This window comes from Piliocolobus tephrosceles, chromosome 1, assembly GCF_002776525.5.
Source record: "Piliocolobus tephrosceles isolate RC106 chromosome 1, ASM277652v3, whole genome shotgun sequence".
In the NCBI taxonomy this organism is placed as follows: domain Eukaryota; kingdom Metazoa; phylum Chordata; class Mammalia; order Primates; family Cercopithecidae; genus Piliocolobus; species Piliocolobus tephrosceles.
Genome location: NC_045434.1, coordinates 179,871,984 through 179,897,559, shown reverse-complemented (window position 1 = coordinate 179,897,559; position 25,576 = coordinate 179,871,984). Strand labels below are relative to the sequence as shown.

General features: G+C 37.3%; 1 protein-coding gene and 1 pseudogene across 1 annotated transcript in view; both read left to right on the top strand.

Moving 5' to 3' along the window:
- The first annotated feature begins 580 nt into the window (after positions 1–580).
- The window catches only part of CCDC30 (coiled-coil domain containing 30), a 175,314-nt gene continuing 150,318 nt past the window's right edge, over positions 581–25,576 (top strand). The window contains exons 1-4 of the mRNA XM_026455725.1: positions 581–728; positions 8,082–8,153; positions 13,867–13,982; positions 15,590–15,688. Coding sequence (XP_026311510.1) covers positions 632–728; positions 8,082–8,153; positions 13,867–13,982; positions 15,590–15,688 — 384 coding nt within the window. The 5' untranslated portion in view covers positions 581–631. The remainder of the gene's footprint in view (positions 729–8,081; positions 8,154–13,866; positions 13,983–15,589; positions 15,689–25,576) is intronic.
- Positions 9,585–10,435, top strand: LOC111548707 (annotated as a pseudogene).

Sequence of the window (25,576 nt, the reverse complement as noted above, 5' to 3'; positions counted from 1 at the left end):
CAAAAAATGAGCTGGTCGTGGTGGTGCGTGCCTGTAATCCCAGCTACTTGGGAGTCTGAGGCAGGAGAATCGCTTGAACCTGGGAGGCGGAGGTTACAGTAAGCTGAGATTGCATCATTGCACTCTAACCTGGGTGACCGGGCGAGGCTCCATCTCAAAAAAAAAAAAAAAATTATCATTACAAAACCTGTACAGGAATTTACAGAGAAGTGTTCCTGTATAATGTTAAATTTAAAAAGCCAGACAGAAACTTGTACATGTATTAGTATTATGACTATGTAAAAATGTATATGAATAAAAAATACTGCAAAGAAATATAATAATACACTCATATCTCTTGGATGTTAGGTTGAACCATATGAAACCGTATGTTTATAAGTAAAAACAATCAAATATTACCAGTTTTATTTGGTTCAACCTAAGAAAAGAAATACACACACACACACACACACACACACGGAAATACACATAGATATTGTTTGCTAATTTTCTTTAAAACATTAATAGAAAATAGCAAAATGTCATGAGAGTACATTTGCTCTTTGTTTTATTACTAATAGAAGTTTTATTTCAGTCTCATAATGAAGACCTGGAAAAAGACAAAACATCACAAAACTACCTAGGAAAAGGAATGGAACAAGTAGCAAAGAAGTTAGGGGTGGCCCATGAAGAGATTCAAAGACTCACTGATGAACTACAAGTGAAGGAGAAAGAACAGTGTAAATTAGGTAAGCTGTGGTTTCAGATGACCATTTCTGATCATGCTTTAACTGTACTGATCTCATCTCAGGGTGGAACATGAGAAAAAAAACACTGAGAAAAAAGTCTTTAAGATAAACACATGAAAGTGATGAACAGCCTCATTTTCTACCATGCTAGGAATTTTTGTCAAAGCCCAAACATATCTACCAAAAGTTCACAACTCATAAGTGTTTACCACTCACCACAAGAAATTCCCAGCCTCTCAGAAGCCCGCTGTGTTCCTTCTCTCTGTCTCTACATCCTCCTCCTCCTGTCCTGACTTTGAATGCAGTTTCTGTGTTTGACTACATGCAGTATGCCTTCTATGGTTTGCTTCTCCTGCTCAGTCTCACAAGATTCATTCATTTTGTTATATGTAGCAGTTGTTTGTTCACTCTGCTGTTTATAATATTTCATTAATAAACATACTACAATCTATCCGTTCTACTGATGGACAATTGTGTTGTCAGTTTTTGTCTATTATGAATATTGCTGCTATAAACATTTTGGTATATGTCTCAGTGTGCTTATTACACATTTCTGATTGTGGTAAGAGTAGAATTACTGAATCCAACGGTTATGGGCAGGTTCTACTTTGGTCTTCCAAGGTAGTTATACTAATTTAAGCTTTCTTCAGTTGTATGTGAGATTTTAGTTCCTCCACCTTGGTTTTCAATACTTGGTACTATCAGTCTTATTCACTTCACCTTTTATGTTGAGTGCATAGTGGTATTTAAGTGTTGCTTTAATTGGTATTCCCTGACTGCTAATTAAGTTGAAAATCTTTTCGTATGTTTGTTGTTGTTGTTACTCATTTGGATATACAACTTTGTGAAGTTCCTGCTCAAGTCTCTTGTACATTTTTCCTATTTTATTTATTTGTGGGAGTTCTTTATATATTGTGGATATCAGCCTTTTGTTGGTTATAAATGTTATGTTGTTATTTTTTTTAACCATAAATGCTAATATTGATCAAGTTGGGTTTAAGTGAATTATTCTTTATGCCTTCTGAGTTTTCATGTTTAAAGCCTTTTCTTCACTACAAGATTATTGAAGATATTTACCGTGGTTTTGGAGGGGGGTACTTTTATTGTTTATATTTACATCTTTGCTTTATCTAGAATTTAGTATAAAATTTTAAAATTATAATTATCTCCTTTCTATATTTTTATTCCGTGACTGATTCTTTTACAAATGCAATATGTAGGTTGCTTTAGAATCATAAACATTAAAAATGTTAAATGTATAAAACAATAATGATTACGCCAAACTGTGTGATTAATAACAAATAATAAAAAAACAATATCAGGATGTAAATTTTTTATAAATACATTTTAAACAGTGGACACAGATAACTTTTCAGAATGATGGAAATGTTCCATATCCTGTTTGGGTTGGTGGATATACAATTGTACATATTTGTCAGAATTCATCAAACTATACACTTAAAAGGGTGAATTTTACTGTATGCAATTTATTTCTCAGTAAACACAATTTAAAAAGAAAATAAATTTGGCCACATGAGCGTGATGAGAAGCAATATTTGCTGCTTGCAATACAAGAGGAAAAAGGAAAAGCAGGATATTCAGTACCCTTAGTGGTTATATTTGGACACAACAGAACACAGTCACATAGCAATCTCTTCTATCAGCAGTTGCGCTATAGGGTAAATCCCAAACGTATCAATTGAAAGCCACCTCTACAGTGAGTCTGTTAGGACTTTTGGGAAGCTGAATTAGCAAGTCCTTTTGGAATGTTGTGTGCAGTATCAATCTGTGCACCATCTGTAACTTCCTGAGTCATCCACTTACAGCAGAATTTGTAGCTAGGCATGTGTAATATGACAGTGTTTCCCAAGTATTAGCTTATTTCTTTCAACAAACTCTTTTTAAAATAAATCCCTTTAGCTCTCTTTAGTTTATTCTTTAGCTCGCTATCACATCATAAAATTTGTATGAAAATGAAAAATGTTTTCAATGATAATTTTTCAAGAATGAAAAAGAATTCATATAAAATATTTATTCCTTGACAAATGAATATCAAGAAAAAAGATGAATTTTTAAAGATTTAAGAGACTTATTAACCAATTATGATGTGTGGCCTTTATTGAATCTTGATTCAAATTTTTAACATTTACAAAACAATTTGAAATTTGAACACTTGCTAGACATATGAATTAAAGAATTATTGTTAAATTTTTGTTAAATTAATTTTTTGTTTAAAAATAGTTCTTATTTTTTAGAGATATATAGTGAAACATTCATAAGTGAATGAAATGGTGCCTAGGATTTGCTTCAAAATAATACAGGTCTCTACCTTACAGCTACACAAAAATTAATTCAAAATGGATCGCAGAGCTAAATGTAAGTTAAAACTATAAAACTATTAGAAGAAAACAAGGAATACATCTTCATGATCTTGGGTTAAGCAGTGATACATTAAATATGACACCAAAAGCAAAAGTGAAGAGAAAAACTAATACATTGGACTAAATCAAAATTTAAAACCTTTACACTTCAAAACATACCATCAGAAAGTGAAAAGACAACTCACAGACTAGAAGAAAATATTTGTGAATCATGTGTTTGATATGGATCTTACATCCAGAATATGTAACAAATTCTTACAATTTAATAATTAAAAGACAGCCCAATTTAAAAATGAGCAAAGGGGCTGGGCGTGGTGACATGTGCCTGTAGTCCTAGCTACTTGGGAGGCTGAGGTGGAAGGATAGCTTGAGCCCAGGAGTTTGAAGCTGCAGTGGGCGATGATTGTTACTGCTTTCCAGCCTGGGTGACAGAGTGAGACCCTGTCTTAAAGAAAAAAAAAATGGGCAAAGGATTTGAAAAGGGATTTCCAGGGAGAAGATATGTGAATGACCAACAGGCACATGAAAAGATGCTCAGCACCTCCCATCACAAAAATTGCTAAGTATGTGACATGGTAGATGTGTTAATGAACTTGATTTAATCACCCCACAATATAAACATATATCAAAACATTACATTGTACCCCATAAATGTATACAATTATTATTTGTCGATTAAAAAAAATGATGTTCGATACCATTAATTATTAGGGAAGTGCAAAGCAAAACCACAATGAGAGTCTACTTCATACCCACTAGAATGGCTGTGCTAAAAAAGACAGTGACAATTGTTGTCAAGGATGTGGAAACGTTAAAACCCTTATACATTGCTGGTAAGAAGGTAAGATAGTGAAGATACTTTGGAAAACATTTAACAGTTTCTCAAAATATTAAACACAACCCAGAAATTCCATTCCTAGCTATCTACCCAGGAGAAACACAGACTTGTATGTAAATGTTCATAGCACTATTAGTTACAATAGCCAAGAGTTAGAAACAACCCAAATGTCTGTCAATTGGTGAACTGATAAACAAAATGCAGTATATCCATACTGGGCAGAAAGTAGCTAACAGCACATCCAACACTGCTATCCTTAGAGAAAGGACTGCTATAACAGTCACAAGCATCTGGTTGACATCTGAGAACTTGGATTTTGGGAGGGTTTCCACCATTCCTTAACCAATAGTGGCTCACTGTGCCTAAGCTGTTTATACAATGTGGTCCATGCAGAATACCTACTTTCCTTTAAGAGTCTTGGTATATGCTAGGCAGAAAGTGTGTGTGTGACCAGCTCTCAACAAAAGCTTAGGTGCTGAGTCTTTCATGAGCTTCCCAGGTAGACAACATTTTACATGTATTGTCACAGTTCACTGCTGGAGACATATCCTGTGTGACTCCACTGGGAGCAGACTCTTGGAAGCTTGTTCCTGGTTTCTTCTGGCCTTTGCCCTGTGCATCCTTTCCCTTTGCTTCATCTTTTTGATTTTGCTTCATCTTTTTGCTGTAGGAAATCTTAGCTTTGAGTATGAACATATGTTGAGTCTTGTGAGTCCTCTTAGCACATCACCAAATCTGGGGGTGATCTTGAGGACTCCTGGCACTCATATGATAGAATACTATCTGCCAGTAAAAAGGAAGGAAGTACTTACACCTGCTACATGGATGAATCTCAAAAACAAGCTAAGTGAAAGAAGTCAGATGCAAAAGATCATGTATTGTGTGATTCCATTGAGATGAAATGTACATAAAAGGCAATGCTATAGAGATAGGAAGTAGATTGGCATAGCTGGGCACAGTAGCACATGCCTATGTCCCCAACTACTTGCCACTTGGGAGGCTGAGGCAGAAGAATCACCTAGCCTATGAGTTTGAGTCCAACCTGAGCAACATAGTGATACCCTGTCTAAAAAAAAAAAAAAAAAAAAAAGTAGATTAGTGGTTGTCTAGGGCTAGGGATGAGAATTGGGATTGACTAAGTGGGTATGATTTTCTTAATAGGGTGATGGAAATGTTCTAAAATTAGATTGTGATAGTGGCATACCTGTAGATATACTAAAAACCACTGAATTGTCCACTTGAAATAGGTAATTTTTAAGGTATGTAAACTGTACTTCAATAAAGCTGTTAAAAATATAAGAACCGGGGGAAATAAGTATATTAGGTGAAAATCTAAGGTGGCTTCCAAGAGCCCCACCCCCGGTATACACACACGTTTTCCCAGTGATTCAACAAAATACAATCTAGATGCTGCTGTGAAGAGATTTTGTAAGTGTAGTTATGGTCCCAAACCAACTGACTTTAAAGAAGAGAGATTATCTTGCATGAGCCTGATCTAATCAGGTGAGCTCTTGAAAGAGTCAGGACATTTCCTGGCAAAAAAGATTTGAAGTGCATGAGGGATTTAACATGAGGGAGACTCTTCATTAATGACTTAAAAAAAGAAATAATGACTTTGAAGATGGAGGAGATCACGTGACAAAGAATGCAGGCAGCCTCCAAGAGCCAAGAGAGACCTCCAACTGACAGTCAGCAAGGAGGTGGGGACCTCAGTCTTACACCCTCATGGACTGAATTCAGCTAACAAGCTGAATCTTCTCCAGAGCCTTCAGAGAGAAACATAGCTTGGCCAACACCCTGATTTCAGCCTTGTAAGACTTTGATCACAGAACCCAGGCACACCATGCCCAGACTCCTGACCTAGAGAACTGTGAACTAGTAGATGGATGCTGTTGTAAGCCACTAGGTTTGTGGTAATTTGTTATACAACATTATAAAATTAATATAATAGGTAAGGGTATAAGTGAAACAAGATTGACCGTGAGTTGGTGATTGTTAAAAGCTGGGTAATGGATGTAGGTATTACCACAACTCTGTTCTAGCTACTTTTGTATATATATGAAGTCTTCCATCAGTAAGAAAAGTTTTTTTTTTTTTTAAATCTATGCTAACCAGACTTAGAAAGAGACTTAGAAAGAGACTCAGAAAGTAAAACTGTTAATCTGGTAGAGAGATCTCAAGAAAAGTTACAACCAATACAGTTTTAGAAATATTACTAGTTTAAGAGGACTATTGGAAAGCTACAACTAGCTACAATTTTCTTTTTTTTTTTTTTCTTTCTTTTTTTAGAGATAGGGTTTTATTCTGTTGCCCAGATTGGAGTACAGTGGCATGATCATCACTCACTCACTGAGTTCCTGGGTTCAAGTGATTCTCCTGCCTCAGTCTCATGAGTAGCTAGGACTGTAGGAATGTAGTGCCACAGTTGGCTAATTTTTAAATCTTTTGTAGAGAAGGGGGTTTTACTTGCCCAGGCTGGTCTCAAACTCCTGGCCTCAAGCAATCCTTATGCCTCAGCCTCCCAAATGTTGTATAGGTGTGAGCCACTGTGCCCAACCCCAGAAAGCCATAGTTTTCAAGTATCTTCACAAACATGGCAGAAACTCACCTGACTATACAAGTTAATAAATTTGGTAGTCCGATATTATTTAAATTTGGAGCAATATATTTCACTAGGTGTGCTATTCCAAAAATAGTTTTTTTTTTTTTCAAATAGCAATTAAGTCAAATGTTTTCAGAACACCTGAAGTACCTCTTCAGAACTTTGAGGTTCACAAAATACAGTTTGGAAGCCCCTGTTCACATAATAAATTCTGAGCTCTCTTGTGTAGCAAATAAGGTCTTTCTGGTTTGGCCTCTGCCTATGTATCCAGCTCATATCCCACACTTCCCTAATTCTCTGCACTACAGACCAGGCAGTATTAGACTATATGTAGTTCCTGAACTACTCAGTGTTCCCTCCTATGTCATCTCCTTTGTTCTGTGCTACCTCCTGTATTACTCGTGTTATTCCCTCTTTGTAGAATATCCTTTCCACCTGCCCTCACTTTCCTCTCTCTCCTTCTTCCATAGAGGAATACATTTGGAAAACTGTTCTTTTAGTAAAACAGAAGCTATTTTTACGTCTCTGACTCAGTGTAAACAGACCTAGGTTCACATCCCAGTCATACCGTTTACTAGTTGTGTAATGTTAAGCAAGTTGCTTAACTTTTCTGAGTCTTGTTTATCTTATCTATAAAATGGAAACATGAATATCTACTTTGCAGCTTTGTTATGATGATACATTTATCTGGCACTGCTAGTTGCTGCTATGGTAACAGTAGTAGTAATAGTATTGCTATAGTTAGGAATACAGTTTTAGGTGAATCTGGTAGGTTATCCTGGGATTTACTCTAAAGAACTGAGTGTTAACGGATGTAATAATAAAACCTTCACAATTGTGCTGATGAACTCATTCTGTGGTTAGAAGTGACCTGTTATAAGATTCATGTTAGTCTCTTACTTCTGGGAGGTTCTTCATTCTGATAATATAGGAGATCCACCAGCAATATTGCTGGTGATGAGGAGACCACAGGAGACAAAGGGATAAAACCTGAAGTAGAGAATCCAAATCCAATAGACTCCAATGCGTCATGTCTTCCTAAATATCATTGTGCCATCTTTATACAATTCTCGCATAGTATCAAAAGCTATTTCCTGAAATTTTGTTATTTTGGTATTTCTAGCAGCTATTGGCAAAATTCTAAATATGACTGATTGCAGGAATTATTTTTACTTTTTTCTGGGTGTAGTTTCTTTTCACTAAACTGGTAGTACCATGCCTAAAAACTTTCAGCTTTTCCTATTGTTTACAGTGGTTTAAAGTCCTCTTAATCATGAAATCTGATGGAGGAAACTATTAGGGAAAGACAACTACAAGATCAGATAATCAGGGATAGGGTTAAATATAGCGTGCAGTAGGAACTCTAAGAGAGAAGTCTGGGAAAATTCCCTGAGGAGCTAACATTTAAGCAGAAACTCCAAGGACAGTAGCCAGGTGAAAGAAAGTGTTCCAGAGAGAGAGAGAGTCATTTGAAATTTGATTATTATACTAATGATTTGTTCCTTATACAAATATTTTGTTTCTTTTTTTAGATTCTGCACTTAAGAAGGCTCAACTAGAAATTGACAAATTGAAGGAAAATTTGGTAAAGCAGAAAGAAAATGGTAAGTCATTCTAGAAGATATGATAATTATTATTTAGTAACCAAGAACAGTGGTACATGCCTGCAGTCCCAAAGACTTGGGAGGCTTGGGTCCAGGAGTTGGAGGTTGCAGTGAGCCATGTCTGTGCCACTGCACTCCAGCCTGGGCAATAATGCAAGACCCCGTCTCAAAAGAATAAATTTTTTAAAAAATTATTATTTAATAATAATACATTAAGAAATAATATAATATACATTAATAATAGGTTTTAAAATAATAATATTTAGGAATTAATAAGTACTACTACTATTATTACTGTTGCTACTACTGTTATTATTACTACCACTACTACTACCATTTAGTAGTGACAGGTACTAAGTGCTTACTAAGTGACAGGTACTCTGCCAGGCACTTCACATGCTTTATCTCTAATCCTCACAACAGTCTGTGGCCATACCACCCTGAACACACATATCTCATCTAATCCTCATAGCAGTTACAAGTGGTGAGTAGTAGTATCCCCATTTCTTAGATAAGCAAACTGAGTCATGGCAAAGTTAAGTGAGTTATCCAATAGCTACAGTAAGTATCAGAGCTGGTATTTGAATCTTTATGTGTCTGACTCCCAAACCTGTGATCAACACAAATCATGCATCTTTTACTGGGACCACTGACACCAATATACTTTATAATGCATTTAACAATACTTTATACATATTTGTTCACTGGGAAGCCAGTAGGCTTGAATCAGTGGTGAATTAATCTGACCCTAGCTTGCCTATATAAAAATGCTACCAGTTATCAATAAAATAATGAAATTTGAATATTTTAATGGTAACAGCTAAAAATTTTTTAAATATGTTTACCAGTTTTTAAATAATTCTACAACTAGGCATACCCTCCTTTTAAAAATGTATGAATACAATTATAAAATGAATACTGCTTTCTTAGTAATTAATAGAACAAGTAAACAGAAAAAAATCAGTAGGGATATAAAAGCCCTAAAAATACTAGCAATCAAAATGACCTAATTGATATTTATAGAAAATTTCACCAGAACACACATTCTTTTTGTATACCCATGAAACATTCACCAAGAGAGACCATCCTGGTGGAACTAGAGGTCATTATGCTAACAGAAATAAGCCAGGCACAGAAAGACAAACATTGCATGTTCTCACTTATATGTGAAATCTAAAAATCAAAACAGTTGAACTCACCGACATAGAGAGCAGAAAGATTGTTACCAGAGGCTGGGAAGGAGAGTAGAGGGGCAGTTTCAGCGGGAGGCAGGGAATGGCTAATGGCTAAAAAAAGAAAGAGTGAATAAAATCTAGTATTTGATAGCACAACAGGGTGACTACAGTCAATAATAATTTAATTGTACATTTTAAAATAAAGAGTATAATTGGATTGTTTGTTACACAAAGGATAAATACTTGAGGGGATGGATAACCCATTTTCCATGACATGATTATTACGCATTGCATGCCTGTATCAAAACATCTCATGTAGCCTTTGGCTCTGTGAGCAGCACCATGGCTGTTGGCAAGAACAAGCACCTTATGAAAGGTAGCAAAAAGGGAGCTGAAAATAAAGTGGTTGATCCATTTTCTAAGAAAGATTGGTGTGATGTAAAAGCACTTGCTATGTTCAATATAAGAAATATTGGAGAGACGCTAGTCACCAGGACTCAAGGAACCAAAATTGCATCTGATAGCCTCAAGGGTCGTGTGTTTGAAGTGAGTCTTGCTGATCTGCAGAATGATGAAGTTGCATTTAGAAAATTCAAGTTGATGCTGAAGATGTTCAGGACAAAAACCAACTAACTTCCAAGGCATGGATTTACCCGTGACAAAATGTGTTCCATTGTCAAAAAACGGCAGACCATGATTGAACCTCACGCTGATGTCAAGACTACCGATGATTATTTGTTTCATCTATTCTGCGTTGATTTTACTAAAAAGCACAACAATCTGACACAGAAGGCCTCTTATGCTCAGCACCAACAGGTCTGCGAAATCCAGAAGAAGATGATGGAAATCATGACCTGAACGGTGCGAATGACTTGAAAGAAGTGGTCAATAGATTGATTCCAGACAGTACTGGAAAAGAGAAAAGCTTTGCCAGTCCAGTTGTCTTCTCCATGTCTTTATTAGAAGAGTAAAAATGCTGAAAATGCCCAAGTTTGATTGGGGAAAATTCATGAAGGTAATTGTTCTGGAAAAGCTACTGGGGATGAGACAGGTGCTAAAGTCGAATAAGCTGATGGATATGAAGCATTGGTCCAAGAATCTATTTAAAGTTCAAAATTTAAAAAAGAGAGGCCATCCTGGGCCATAAAGTAAATCTCTGTGAAAAAAATGAAATACAAATTATGTTCTCTGATCATAATGGAATTAAACTAAAAATTGGTAACAGAAGTAAGTTCGTTGGAAATATTTGGAAATTAAAAAGATATTTTTTTTTTTTGAGATGGATTCTCATGTTGTTGCGCAGGCTGGAGTATAGTGGCATGATCTCAGCTCACTGCAGCCTCCGCCTCCCAGGTTCAAGCAATTCTCTGCCTCAGCCTCCCAAGTAGCTGGGATTACAGGAACCTGCCACCACGCCCGGCTAATTTTTGTATTTTTAGTAGAGATGGGGTTTCACCATGTTGGCCAGGCTGATCTTGAACTCCTGACCTCGTGATCCACCCACCTCAGCCTCCCTAAGTGCTGGGATTACAGGCATGAGCCACTGCACTTGGCCTAAAAAGATATTTATAAAAAGACCATGCCTTCAGAGAAAAAAATTGAGAGATATTAGAAAATATTTTGAATTGAAGAAAATGAAAATGCAACAATATCATCATTTCTGTGACATAGCTAAATCAGTAGAGGGAATTTTATAGTATTTAATGCTTATATTAGAAATCAAGAAAGTACTCAAAATAATCTGAGTCTATACCTCAGAAACCCAGAATAAGGTAAGCAGAATAAGAATAACAAAAATATAATTAAATATAATAAGAATAAGAAGAATAAGAACAGAGTAAGAAGAGAAAATTAAATCCAAGGCATGCAGAAGGAAGGAGATATTAAAATAAGAGTTAAAATCAACAAAAGTGGCTGGGCGCGGTGGCTCACACCTGTAATCCCAGCACTTTGGGAGGCTGAAGCAGGTGGATCACGAGGTCAAGAGATCAAGACCATCCTGGCCAAGATGGTGAAACCCTGTCTCTACTAAAAATACAAAAATTAGCTGGGCATGGTGGCACACGCTTGTAATTGCAGCTAACTCAGGAGGCTGAGGCAGGAGAATTGCTTGAACCTGGGAGGCAGAGGTTGCAGTGACCCGAGATAGTGCCACTGCACTCCAGCCTGGCGACAGATCGAGACTCCATCTCAAAAAAGAAAAAAAAAGTCAACAAAAGTAAAAACAGAACCACAATAGAGTAAATCAGTGGAACCAAGAGCTGCATCTTCAGAAAGAACAACATTGACAAACTTTTAACTAGATTGGTCATGAAAAAAGAGAGAACTCACAAATTACCAATATAAAAAATAACAGAATATTTCTATAGAATAAAAAGATAATGTGGGAATATTATGAATAACTTTATGCCAATAAATTGACGACCTGGATGACGTGGACACATTCCTTAAAAGACACAAACCACCAAACCTCACCTGAGAAGAAATAGCTCTAAATCTATGTAAAGAGACAGAATTTTTAGTTAAAAACCTTCCCATCGGCTGGGCGCGGTGGCTCAAGCCTGTAATCCCAGCACTTTGGGATGCCGAGGCGGGCGGATCACGAGGTCAGGAGATCAAGACCATCCTGGCTAACATGGTGAAACCCTGTCTCTACTAAAAAATACAAAAAACTAGCCAGGCAAGGTGGCGGGTGCCTGTAGTCCTAGCTACTTGGGAGGCTGAGGCAGGAGAATGGCGTGAACCTGGGAGGCGGAGCTTGCAGTGAGCTGAGATCCGGCCACTGCACTCCAGCCCGGGCCCCGAGCGAAAGTCCTTCTGAAAAAAAAAAAAAAAAAAACCTTCCCATGGGCCAGACATGGTGGCTCATGCCTGTAATCCCAGCACTTTGGGAGGCTGAGGGGGTGAATCACTTGAGGTCAAGAGTTTAAGACCAGCCTGGCGAGCATGGTGAAACCCTGTATCAACTAAAAATACAAAAAAAAAAAAAAAAAAAAAAAGAAAAATTAGCCAGGTGTGGTGGCCTATGCCTGTAGTCCCAGCTACTCAGGAGGCTGAGGCAAGAGAATCACTTCAACCCAGGAGGCGGAGGCTGCAGTGAGATTGCACCACTGCACTCCAGCCTGGGCAACAGAGCAAGACTCTGACCCAAATGAAAAATAAAATTAAAAATTAAAATTAAAAATCTTCCCATGAGGAAGACTCCAGGCTCAGATGGCTTCATTAGTGAATTCTAATAAGAATTATTATTTAAGGAATAAATAGTACTAAATTTATATAATTTCTTCCAGAAAATTGAAGAAGAGAGAATACTTCCCACTTTTTTAAGTGGCCAGTTAACAAAGAAGTACAGAGAATAAGAAATAACTTGTTGGGTAGTAAAATTAAATGCAGTATGTTTACCAATAATAGATTGTTAAATAAGTGACTATACAAGGCATACTTTGCAGATATTAAAGATGACATGGAGCCAAGTGTGCACTGACATGAATAGATTTCTGTGATATATTATCAAGTAAATAAGGCAAGTTGTAGAGTAAGATGTGTGGTATAATGTCATTTGGGTTTTTTATTTGTGGAGTCTGTGTGTGTGTGTACCCACAGGACTACTGTGAGCTGGTATATACTAGTATGCCAGTAAAGTTGTGAAGGTACTGGAATAATTCTGTGTTGACTTATAAGTAGCTGTTGTCCTGAGTCTTCCAAACATTCTTACCTGCCCTAATTGTCTTATCTCCTTCCAGCCCCATGTCTTCCCAGCCACTAAAGAGATAATATTTAGCACAGCAAAATGTTCTCTAGAACTCTACTTCAGAGCTACATTCTTATAGATGAGGGTGCATGCTTAACCAGTTGTTAAATATTTTTAACATAACTTTGTCTGTTTGTATATTACTATAAATATATATATATTTCTGAAAATATTTACTATGTGTTAAAAATATTATTTTGGGACATGGTACTAGCTGAAGGTGGGTTAAAAATATTCACTTTGAACAAAACCATGTAGTTTGATTAACAAAAAGCCTGTGTTCCATTTGTGATCAATAAAAGTTGAGGTGTTAACACTTTACAATTTCAAGATTTACAATAAAGCTACAGCATGGAATTGTTCTAAGAACAGATTTGTAAACGAATGGACTAAGAGGTATGTAAAAGAGACAGGACTGAAAGGCATGTAGGAAGACCATTTTTTTTGGTCATTTAACTTTTAAAAGGCAGGCTAGGCTAAATTGTTTTAAAATTCTAGGTCCTAGAAGAACCTCTATTGCTGGAAACCCTACACTCAAAAAGTCCAATTCATTGGTCTGGTGTGAGTAATATAAAACTTTCTCTGTTGTTTCTTTGGGTTGGTAGAACATTCTAGGACTAGACTTGAGAGCCTTGTGGCTCTCCTGCACAGAGTCAGCCACATATGCAGAGACATGATAGGACTAACAAGAAGGGCAGGCAATAGCACTTCCTTCATTTTTAGAGTTAGTGCCCCTAAAACTAAAACTTTGATCCAGTTGAATAAACTGTGTTCTTCTCTGTTTTAGATGCAGCTGACCTACAGAAAGCAAAGGAACACAATCAGAGACTGGATGAGGAGATTCTGGCTTTAAGAAATAGGGTTCGATCACTTGACTCAGAAAAAAAGGTGCTTGGTGAAATGGTAAGTTTAATTTACTTCTTAGAACTTATTTAAATGTGTCTACCATAACAATCAACAGCATAAGCAACACAGATATACAACATGTAAGTTGGTCTTTAGCAGGGACCAATACTGGTGGCTGTAACATCTCAGGGGGATGCCATGCTTTGACCTAGATGTATTCTATCAGTACTTACATTTTATACATTTTAACTACCTATGCTACACAGCAACATTGTTGCTATATGTAAATCTAGGATCTTTTAAATAAGGGATTAGATAATAGTTTACAGTTAACACATTCACCACATAGAAAATATTACTCTATTACATTGGATAAGTTTAAGATTATTAATACTCAATCTTTAATTGTTTATATTTTTAACCATTTCTTCTTAGCAATTTACTGATTTTTAAAAATATATACTTCCAAATGTTAAATATATCTCTTCAATTGTACTTTATATTCATTAAATAATCATATATCTAATATCTAACAAAATACCTGGCATAATACTAGGTGCTTTAGAAATTTTTTTGCAAGAATGACTAAAGATCCATCAGGATGACTGCTAGCAAAACAACAGAGAATAACAAATGTTGGTGTGGAAAAATTGGAACCCTTGTGCATTTCTGGGGAGAATCTAAAGTAGTGCAGCCACCATGGAAAACAGTTACTCTAAAAGTTAAATATAGAATCACCATGTGGTCTGACAATTCCACTTCTGGATATATGCCCCAGAGAATTGAAAACAGAGACTTAAACATATATTTGTACATCCATATTCATAGCAGCATTATTCACAATAGCCAAAAGGTGGAAGCAGCTCAGATGCTCATTGATAGAGGAACAGATAAGCAAAATGTGGTATAGCCATACAATGGAATATTATTCAGCCTTATAAAGGAAAGAAATTCATACACATGCTGAAACATGAATGAACATTGAAGACATTATTCTAAATGAAATAATACAGTCACAGAAGGACAAATAATATATGATTACACTTATATGACATGCTTAGAGTAGTGAAAGTCACAGAGACAGAAAGTATTAATAGAATGGTGGTTGCCAGTGGCTGGGGAGAGGGAGTAATGGGAGTTATTGTTTAATGGGTATAGAGTTTCAGTGCAAGATGAAGAGTTCTGGAGATGGATGGTGGTAATGGTTGTACAACAGTGTGCTTGACAATGTGCTTAATAATATGCTTAATGATGCTTAATGCCACTGAACTGGTACACTTAAAAATGGCCAACATGGTACATTTTGTGTTATGTGTATTTTACCACAGTAAAAATGCAATCATAAATAGAATGAATAAATAAGTGAAGATTGGTAAGTTGTCTAAGTCTTTGTAAATTTATGTATCTAACCCATTTATATATTTAATACATGTATGTATGCGTGAAAAAGTTCAGGTAGGGTACATTCCAAGCAGTGTTATTTCTGGAAAGGGAGGAACAGTTGTAATATGAAGGAAAATACAGTTTTTTATTCTGTATACCTATGTGTTGAAGTTTTACAAGGAGAGCGTATTTGTATGTTACTTGTATAATTAAAAAACAAAGCAATGATTTATCCAAACAAAAATTGAGAAGTCTACAAGACTTTTACTTTTGTATTTAAGGTTGAAAGACTTAAAGGAGAGGTGTGTGAATCTCAAGAGAACAAGCAACTTGGAAACCACTCCCCTGGAAAAACTGTGGGTGGTGAACAGAGAGAACAGGTATTGTATTTTAAAGTCCTGTTCTTTCTGATTTCTAATTTTTAAGTTGCACTTTTACAGAGTATACTAGAATAATTGGTGCTAATCATTTGCTACTCTTCTTATTGGGCTTTTTCTATTGCTCAGCTAATTAGAGTGGAAGAGGAAAGAGGGCTACAGAGGATGTGTTTCTGTTCACTTCTTCCTCACAAAGAGCAATTAATTTGGAGAATATAGTAGATTGTTTCTCTGAAAAGAATCTTATGAAGATACAACCAATTTGAGCACATCATGGAGAACTAATAAGGTGTAGGCTCCAGTGTGTACAGTATCTACTATATTCAGCATGATCAGCCTCTGAAGTGGTGAGCAAAGCAATCAAACCCAAGACAGACTGATGCAAGTGCCAGGGCATATCTAGTAAATAGTAGTTTTAATTTGCCTTTTGAGGGTGTCTTAATGACCATGAATATGTTTTGGCCATTTATATGTTCTCTTGTGAAGCATCTGTTCAAATCTTTTCTATGTTTTTAGTGGAGTGGTCTGTATTCTTAAAAATATTTTATGTTATTTTTATTATTATTATTATTTTTAGAGATAGATTCTCACTCTGTTGCCCAGGCTGGAGTACAGGGGTACAGTCCTGGCTCGCTGAAGCCTCAACCTTCCAGGCCCAAGCCATCCTCCTCCCCCAGCCTCTCAAATAGCTGGGACTATAGGCATGCAGCACCACACCAAACTAATTTTAAAAAATCTTTTTTGTAGAGATGAGGTCTCACTATGTTGTCCAGGCCAGTCTCAAACTCCTGGCCTCAGGTAACCTTCTTGCCTCCCAAAGTGCTGGGATTACAGGCATGCACCACTGTTTCTGGCTTGTATTCTTTATACTGAGTTGTAGAAGTAGTTTTGTTTTGTTTTTTACATATTAGAGATGATGTCTCACCATATTGCCCAAGCTGGTCTCAAATACCTGGCCTGAAGTGATTCTCCATCCTTGACTTCTTAAAGTGCTGGGATTATATGCATAAGCCACCACACCTGGCCAAGAGTTCTTTATATATATTCAAACTAGTCCTTTGTTTTAGATATATGTATTATAAATCTTTTCTTATTCTATGACATGTCTTTCATTTTCTTCATAGTGTTTTATAAAGAGTAGAAGTTTTAAAATTTTGATAGAGGTGAATTCATCAATGTTTTCTTTTATAATTTTGTGATGGGACACAAAAAGCCTATTTAAGAAATCTTTGTCTACTCTAAAGTCACAAAATATGTTTCTTATACTTTCTTCTAAATATTTTATAGTTTTTACTTTCTACATTTAGGTTTATGGTCTACTGCAGGTAATTTTTGTATATACTGTGTGGTAAAATTGAGAGGTTCATTCATTTTCAGTGTATATCCAGTTATTCCAGAAATATTTGGTAAAAAGAGTTATTTCCTTACTGATAAAGGTCGGCACCTTTATTAAAAAAATTTATAAAGGTCTACTTCTGGACTCTGTATTCTGTTCTGTTAACCCACCCATGTGTTTATTCTTAGAACAATTCCATGCTGTAACTTTATTGTAAGTCTTGAAATTATAAGGTGTAACACCTCCTTCTCTCAACTCATCAAAGTCATTCTCCGTCCAGCTTTGTTCCGTTGCTGGCGAGGAGCTGTGTTCCTTTGGAGGAGAACAGGCACTCTGATTTTTAGAATTTTCAGCTTTTCTGCTCTAGTTTCTCCCTATCTTTGTGGTTTTATCCACTTTTGGTCTTTGATGATGGTGATGTACAGATGGAGTTTTGGTGTGGATGTCCTTTCTGTTTGTTAGGTTTCCTTCTAAGTCAGGACCCTCAGCTGCAGGTCTGTTGGAGTTTGCTGGAGGTCCACTCCAGACCCTGTTTGCCCGGGTATCACCAGCAAAGGCTGCAGAACAACAAATATTGCAGAATGGCAAATGTTACTGCCTGATCCTTCTTCTGGAAGCTTCATCTTAGAGGGGCACCCGGCCGTATGAGGTGTCAGTCTGCCCCTACTGGGAGGTGACTCCCAGTTAGGCTACTCGGGTGTCAGGGACCCACTTGAGAAGGCAGTCTGTCCATTCTCAGATCTCAAACTCCATGCTGGGAGAACCACTACTCTCTTCAAAGCTATCAGACAGGGACGTTTAAGTCTACAGAAGTTTCTGCTGCCTTTTGTTCAGCTATACCCTGCCCCCAGAGGTGGAGTCTACAGAGGCAGGCAGGCCTCCTTGAACTGCAGTGGGCTCCATCCAGTTCGAGCTTCCTGGCCACTTTGTTTACCTACTGAAGCCTCAGCAATGGCAGATGCCCCTCCCCCAGCCTCACTGCCACCTTGCAGTTCCATCTCAGAGTGCTGTGCTAGCAGTGAGCAAGGCTCCATGGGCATGGGACCCTCCAAGCCAGGCATGGGATATAATCTCCTGGTGTGCCGTTTGCTAAGACTGTTGGAAAACTGCAGTATTAGGGTGGGAGTGTCCCAATTTTCCAGATACCGTCTGTCATGGCTTCCCTTGGCTAGGAAAGGGAATTCCCTGACCACTTGCACTTCCCAGGTGAGGCAATGCCCTGCTTTGTTTTGGCTCACGCTCCATGGGCTGCACCTACTGTCCGACAAGCCCCTTTGAGATGAACCTGGTACCTCAGTTGGAAATGCAGAAATCACCTGTCTTCTGTGTCGCTCACACTGGGAGCTGTAGACTGGAGCTTTTCCTATTCAGCCATCTTGTAACCTCCCTTGTGAATTCTTGTCAGGAAATTTTTATCCCCCAAGAAAGAAAAACTCTATATCCATTAGTATTCATTTCTTATTTTTCTACCTGCCCCATCCCCCAGCCTCTGGCAACCACTAAAGTACTTTCTGCCTTTGAATTTGGCTATCTTGTACATTTTACATAAGTGGAACCATACAATATGTGGACATTTATGTCTGCCTTCTTCCATTTAGCATAATGTTTTTCAAAGTTCATATTGTAGTATGAATTAGTACTTTATCCCTTTCTATGGCTGAATATTTTATTGTATGGATTTTCTTTTTGAGACAGGGTCCCACTCTATCACCCAGGCTGGAGTACATGATCACTGCAGACTTGACCTCCCAGGCTCAAGCAATTTTCCCACCTCATCCTCCTGAGTAGCTGGGACTATAAATGCGCACCATCACACCCAGCTAATGTATGTGATTTCTAGTAAAGATAAGGTCTGGCTATGTTCCCAAGCTAGTTTAAAACTCCTGAGCTCAAGCAATCCTTCCACTTTGCCTCCCAAAATGCTGAGATTATAGACATGAGCCACTACACCCCACCCTTAGTGAAGTGGCATTGTTGTCAGGGGTAAATACCTAGGGTTCATCATCTCACACTAAGAAGATTAAAGACATAGACACACGTGGTTGGGTTAAGGAGTGGAAAGTTTAATAGGCAGAAGAAAGGAGAGAGGAGAGCAGCTTTCTCTCTTGTGAGAGAGTGGGGCATCCAAAAGGTAAAAGCCAGCCTGCAACAGACTGCAGCAGATTTTATAGGCTAGCTTGAGGAGGCAGTGTCTGATTTATGTAGGGCCCACAGATTGGTTCAACTAGGTGTGACATTTACATAGCGTGTGGGGAAGGCTTGTCACCCCACCCTAATCTTAATATGCCAATAGGCTTTCTACTTGGCCAGCACCATCTTGTCTGCTCCATACTGTACATGTGGCTGGCAAAGAGAAGGGAAGATAGAGCCACCATTTTGATCATGCCTGGTCCCAGGTAGCCTTTTCCTATTGGCACAACTGCCAGCATTCACCTTTGCAAGCTTCTAGCTTACTTGTCTATGTCTGCAGCTCAATTTTACAGGCTGCTCTTTGTTAGAGAAGAAAATGATTTGGGGTCTGTTTTTCATTAAAAGTAAAACCTTAATGAGGACTTCCTTACCCTCACTATCTGCCTAAATAATTTCTTTTTAACTCCTATCTTATTCCCTCCTCAGGAGTGGTAACCCTAACTGTTATTAAGGGGTACTAGATGATGACTCTTTCTGACTACTTCCTGCCAAAAAGGGGTGCCCTGCCAGTTAGGGCTTCTCCTGGGGTCAGTCTAAGGGTCCTCAGAAGAAAGGCATGTCCATGCATGGTTCTGTCCACAGTACCATTTGGAGTTTGATTGCTGTCCACCTTTTCGATGGGTTGTAATACTGGTTTGCCTCCACCAGGTGCTGCTGAAATGTTAATAGTGTTAATATAAAAGTAACATTAACAAATGTTAATAATGTTAATATAGAAGGATAAGTGGCATTGGATTTGGGTGGCTAGAGTAACTTTAGTGTTAACCTTGGCTGAATCTTTCCTGCAATTATTAGTTCATTCACAACTTCCACAGACCATTTATGACATGCTTATACTTTCTGACTTTTCCTAAACATCCCTCTTTTTAAACAAGCAGTTATTCTCTTTAGGATAAGAATTTACCATACAAGATCCTTTCTTACATAAAATCTATTTTCTTTATAACCTTCTTTGCGTAGCTAGGGTGTGACATATTACCAAACCCAATAAGAAGTCCTGGTGGACTCAGTGATAGTAAAACCTTCATGTTTACTTCTTGTCAGTAGCTGTTATTCCTGCTCTAAGGATAATAATTAAGCAAAATACTACAGCAGTGGAAACTCTCTGTCCAGTATTTCAGTTAGAAGGTGCTACCATGTATAACTCTACCTCAAATAGTAGAGTGAGTGTAGCGATTCCCACAAGGGTGGGATTATTAGATCATTTCCATCTAAAATTTTAGTTGCCAAGATATAGAATTTCCCTTTTGGAAGGTCTATGAAGTTCCTTGATTTTATTTTCCCAAAGAAATCTCTGGCTTATGAGCAACCTACTCACATTTATTACCTGGCAGGATTTGCAGGATAATTGGCCAGAACTAGCATATTGATCCAGCTTTTTACATTACCCATACATTTTTGTTTTTCCCAACCTGCAGGAAATCATTACTTGATTCACAGGAATAAGCATAGCTAGTCTAAAATGTAGGCAAAAAAACTTAAAAATAACCAATGAAACTAGAATTTAATGGCAAATGTATAAGTTTTGGAGCATAATTTTTTTCTCTCCAGTCCTCATTTTCAGTAAAAACAAATTATGATGGGACCATATTATTTGTAGAATAAAGTTTAGTCATATACTTGGCCTGATGATTTGCATAAAGTACAACAAGAATAATTATTTCTACATAGGCCTTTTGGATTGGATTTGATGAAACTCTGTTCCAGAAGAAATCTCAGGTAAGACCTTTTAAAGCCAAGTTCAGCCATGGGTCTATATTCTTAAATACCTGTGAGTTGGGTGATCCTTTCCTCTTAAGGTCCTAAGATAAGCTTGGAGCACCTGGACATGTTAGAAAGTGACATTTTTTACTGACCATGGTCAGGAATCTACCTGGGGGACTGTGTAGGCAAGAGTATGAGGCCAGTCTTCCCCAAAGGGTTTTTATTGGCTCTTCAAGTCAAGCTTGATTCCTTAAAAAGAAATACAGCCTTCCAGTCAAAGACTTGGTAAAGACAACCAGTTTCTCCAATTGTGTTCTGTTGAAAAAGAAAATGGATTCTTATTGTACTGATGCAAATAACTATATTGCCATAAGCTAAGAATACTCACAAATAGTTTCCAAATTTTAGAGGAACCGGGCAATGAGAAAGAAGTATGCCTTAAATTTTGTTCACAGAGTATATCTTACTTAATTGTTAAAAGCTGTAGATAGCTTAGAATAAAAGTTTCCTTGACATTGAAGGACAAAATAAGGATGAGCAATGTTTCAAGCAAATAGTTAAAAAAGATTATGTCAGACATCTATTAGTGTAGTTCATGCAGTTAACTCCTGTTTGATATTCATGAACATTTCAGCTCCTCATGAATCCTGTATGTTTTTTCTCTATTCCAATGTTAGAAACGTGCATTTGAGAACACCTGTAAAAGTCCTATATCTTGATTATATACTATCTTTTGAAAAGGAACAAAGCAACACAACAATTGTCTACAGATGACAAAATTTCCAGGATAGTTACACTTAAAAACACTACTGACAAAGAGATTTGGTTATCTTTGTGGTTTACAATAACTTCAATCTTAATTATGATTAATAGCATATACATAGACATTAGAATTTTAGAAATCTCATACAATTTTGGAACATGTATTAGTATTATTCAACAAAATAAAAACCTAAAGAAGACTGGACATCATTTTAGCAATTCCATGTAATTAAATATGTCAAATAATCCTGTTTACCTCTTCTCTGGATGATTCAGAGGCCCACTGAACCATCCAGAAAGCCAGGCATCAGGAAAGACAATTTTGAAACTTGAAGTTTGATTTTTTTGGAAGCCTGATAAATATGTTAGAGGTTTAAAACACTTGATGTTATGAAATAGAAGTCTAGATTACTATAAATCATTTATTTTGCCAAAATGATAACTCAAAAAGCAAAAATCTTTCATTAACCTTTACTATTACATGAAAATCCTGTTCAAAGCCAAAATTTATCCTTGCATTAGTTTAATGTCAACCCCGTTTTTTTTTTTGTTTTGTTTTTTGTTTTTTGTTTTTTTTTTGAGATGGAATTTTGCTCTTGTTGCCTAGGCTGGAGTGCAGTGGTGTAATCTCAGCTCACTGCAACCTCTGCCTCTCACTTTCAAGTGATTCTCCTGCCTCAGCCTCCCAAGTAGTTGGGATTGCTGGCATGTGCCACCATGCCTGGGTAGTTTTTGTATTTTTAGTAGAGACAGGGTTTCACCATGTTGGTCAGGCTGGTCACTTAACTCCTGATCTCAGGTGATCCATCCACCTTGGCCTCCCAAAGTGCTGGGATTACAGACATGAGCCACTGCACCCAGCCTCAATTTTTTAATGAAACATCATAGACAATACCATCTAATTGTAACCAATTTGACCATGAGGTGAAATCTTTACAAACTTTTTGTAATGCTTTTGCTGAAAGGTGAGTTAGTGTCTTAAGACAACTTTGCTGTGCTTTTATTTCAATGCTCAATTTATGAAAAAAACATATAATACCCTTTTGAATTTAGTGAAGGTTTACACATGGGATTTTTGCCAGATTAATTTTTATAATCTTTCCATAACTTGCTTAAACCTTCAGTTTTGTCTGATCTAATTTAAGACAATTCTTTATCACTAGGTAAAATTTACATTTCCATGCCTTCTTGTAATCTCTTACTAAAAAACACATTTTACTGTTTTTACACACCTTACATGTAAATCTATTTTTAGTAGTCAAAATTACATATTATGATAGTAACTCTTAGCAATTTTTAACTTTAATCTGAAACCTGGTAAGTTGTTTTGATTATGTACTAGGCACAGAGAAAGTCACTTACTTTTTCCAGCACAGTCACAGGGGTGGTTAATTTTGTATATCCCCAGGGCTTACCAAATTGTGAAGCAGGTGGTTTACAACCTTGAAACCTTTAGCAAACCTAGTATTTGACTTATATGATTTAGATCACCTGTTTATATTGATAACACTTGTATTTTACCAATAATCTTTAAGATTTTTATATTTCTTTTTTTTTTTTTTTTTTTGAGGTGGAGTCTCATTCTGTCACCCAGGCTGGAGTGCAGTGGCCAGATCTCAGCTCACTGCAAGCTCCACCTCCCAGGTTTACACAATTCTCCTGCCTCAGCCTCCCAAGTAGCTGGGACTACAGGCGCCCGCCACCACGCCCAGCTAGTTTTTTGTATTTTTTTTTAGTAGAGACGGGGTTTTACCATGTAGCCAGGATGGTCTCGATCTCCTGACCTTGTGATCCGCCCGTCTCGGCCTCCCAAAGTGCTGGGATTACAGGCTTGAGTCACCGCGCCCGGCAAGACTTTTATATTTCTTAAAAATTAAAGTCATGTTAACTAAGAGGCATTACAGCTTTTATCTTTCCTTTAAAAATATTTAAGCACTTATTTTTCTCTAAGCCAATTAATTAGAGCTCTTTTTATAGATATTACACACAACAGATATATAGCTACCCAGACAGAAGATTCAGCACTTGTAAAATTTTTCATTTGCTAGTTTCTTAATTGGATTACTGACTTCAGGATGGAGACCTTGGAGGAACAAGACCAGGAAAGCATGCATTTTTAGGGCTTAATAAGCTGGCACAGCTGAAGGCAAAGATAGATCCTCAAAATTAAGGGTGCCATTTTATAGTGGATCCTGGATCCCCAAAAGGAGGGAAATACTATGGGGAGAAGACAGTGTAGTGCTTCTACCATGCATTTCATTGCAAGGCAACCCAAAGCCAATCAGCCCATTTTGTAATCAGCCCATTCCATGTGGGAGTCTTATCCCTTAATTTGGAGTGGGAGTGTTTCAATATGCTCCAGGTGGCCAAGAGCATGCTTCTCTGGTCCAGATGTGCAAAGAATTAAGTATTCCTCCATAACTACTATTAGCCATCCCTTAAGGTATATTTTTTACCTAGTTATTATTACACAAAGCCGTCTCATAATGCAAAGTAATTTGATACCCCCAAAACATAAAACCATCAGATAACACAATGCAAAACAGAACAGCACCTTTGGTTTTGAGAGAGATCTAGCTGCTTTTAATTCCTGGGGTTTCATGAGGAAAACAGACGGTGTGTGTGTGTGTGTGTTTTTTCCCAAAACAGGGTCTGTGGCACCTCCTCTGTTTTTCACAAGGAGTCCCAGACGACCAGACGTTATATTAGGGCCTCTTATGTGTGCATTAAGAGTGGCAAGACAAAAAAAATGAAGAAAAATAGTTCAGTCGACTGAGAAGAAAAAAACCCTTTTTCAAAAAACCAGGATCCAAGAAGAGAAAAGTGTAAAGGTTTTTAAAATATACCTTTGCTTGGATATCCACTTTTAATTAAACTGAGCACTCTTTAAGAAAATCCTTTTAAATCCCTTGTTACTTGACTTTAGCCACACCAAGCAGTTAAGTTTTACAGCTTTTGAACTTTAAAAAAAGTAACCTCACAGGTGAAACCAACCAGCCTAAATTAAGTTATGACTTAGCTGCGAGTATATGAGGTATTTTCAAAGAAGTGGTAAGCAGCTTTTGAAACCTTCATTGCAAAACTGTGACTGAGACAGTGAAAGAGTTTTGACCCAACCAGCTCCATCTTGCTTCCAGCCCCAAAGCTGTTCTTCCCCATCCCTAGGCATAGGTTGAACCAACTCTGGAAGGAGCATGGTTTACAGTTTATAGTCTAAAACAAAGATGATAACCATCCCTCTTTCCTGGGAAGCAGACCAAGAAAGTAGCCACAAGATTAGAAACCATTGCTTAGGAGCCATGCAGCTGGAGGCTACAAGATTTTAACTCTCCCTAAACTGCTGTCAAGTCAGTGCTTAAGATATTTTGCAAACCCTGCCCTTGATGGATCAATTAGCACTACCCAGATCGACAAGCTGGCTTATCTGATTTTGTGACCCCTACCCAGGAACTGACTTAGCACAGAAGACAGACACCATTTTACAATGGTGGGGACTAAAACAAAGTATTGCCATGTGGCTACAGGTCATGTTCCCAAGGACATAAAACAAGATAGAGGCCTGGAGCAAAGTTTGTTACTGAACATTTTGTTGGGCTGGCTTGATCAACAGGCTTATGAGGTCCTGGGCCTGTATCCTAACCTAAGGTACCCTTTCTTTTAACAGAATCATGCAGAAAAACATACAATGCACACTGTACTGGCTGCAACTTAAGACCAACCTCACAAATCCTCTTTCATTAATTAAAACTTTACAGAGAATATAAACAGTTATACTTATTCATTTTACCAGTTTGCACAGAGAGAGAGAGAAGCCAAAAGCCCAACTGGTTAAAAAAACAAACAAACAAACAAAAAACCAAACCAAAACAAAAAAAACTTAAAAAGCATAAAACATTTAC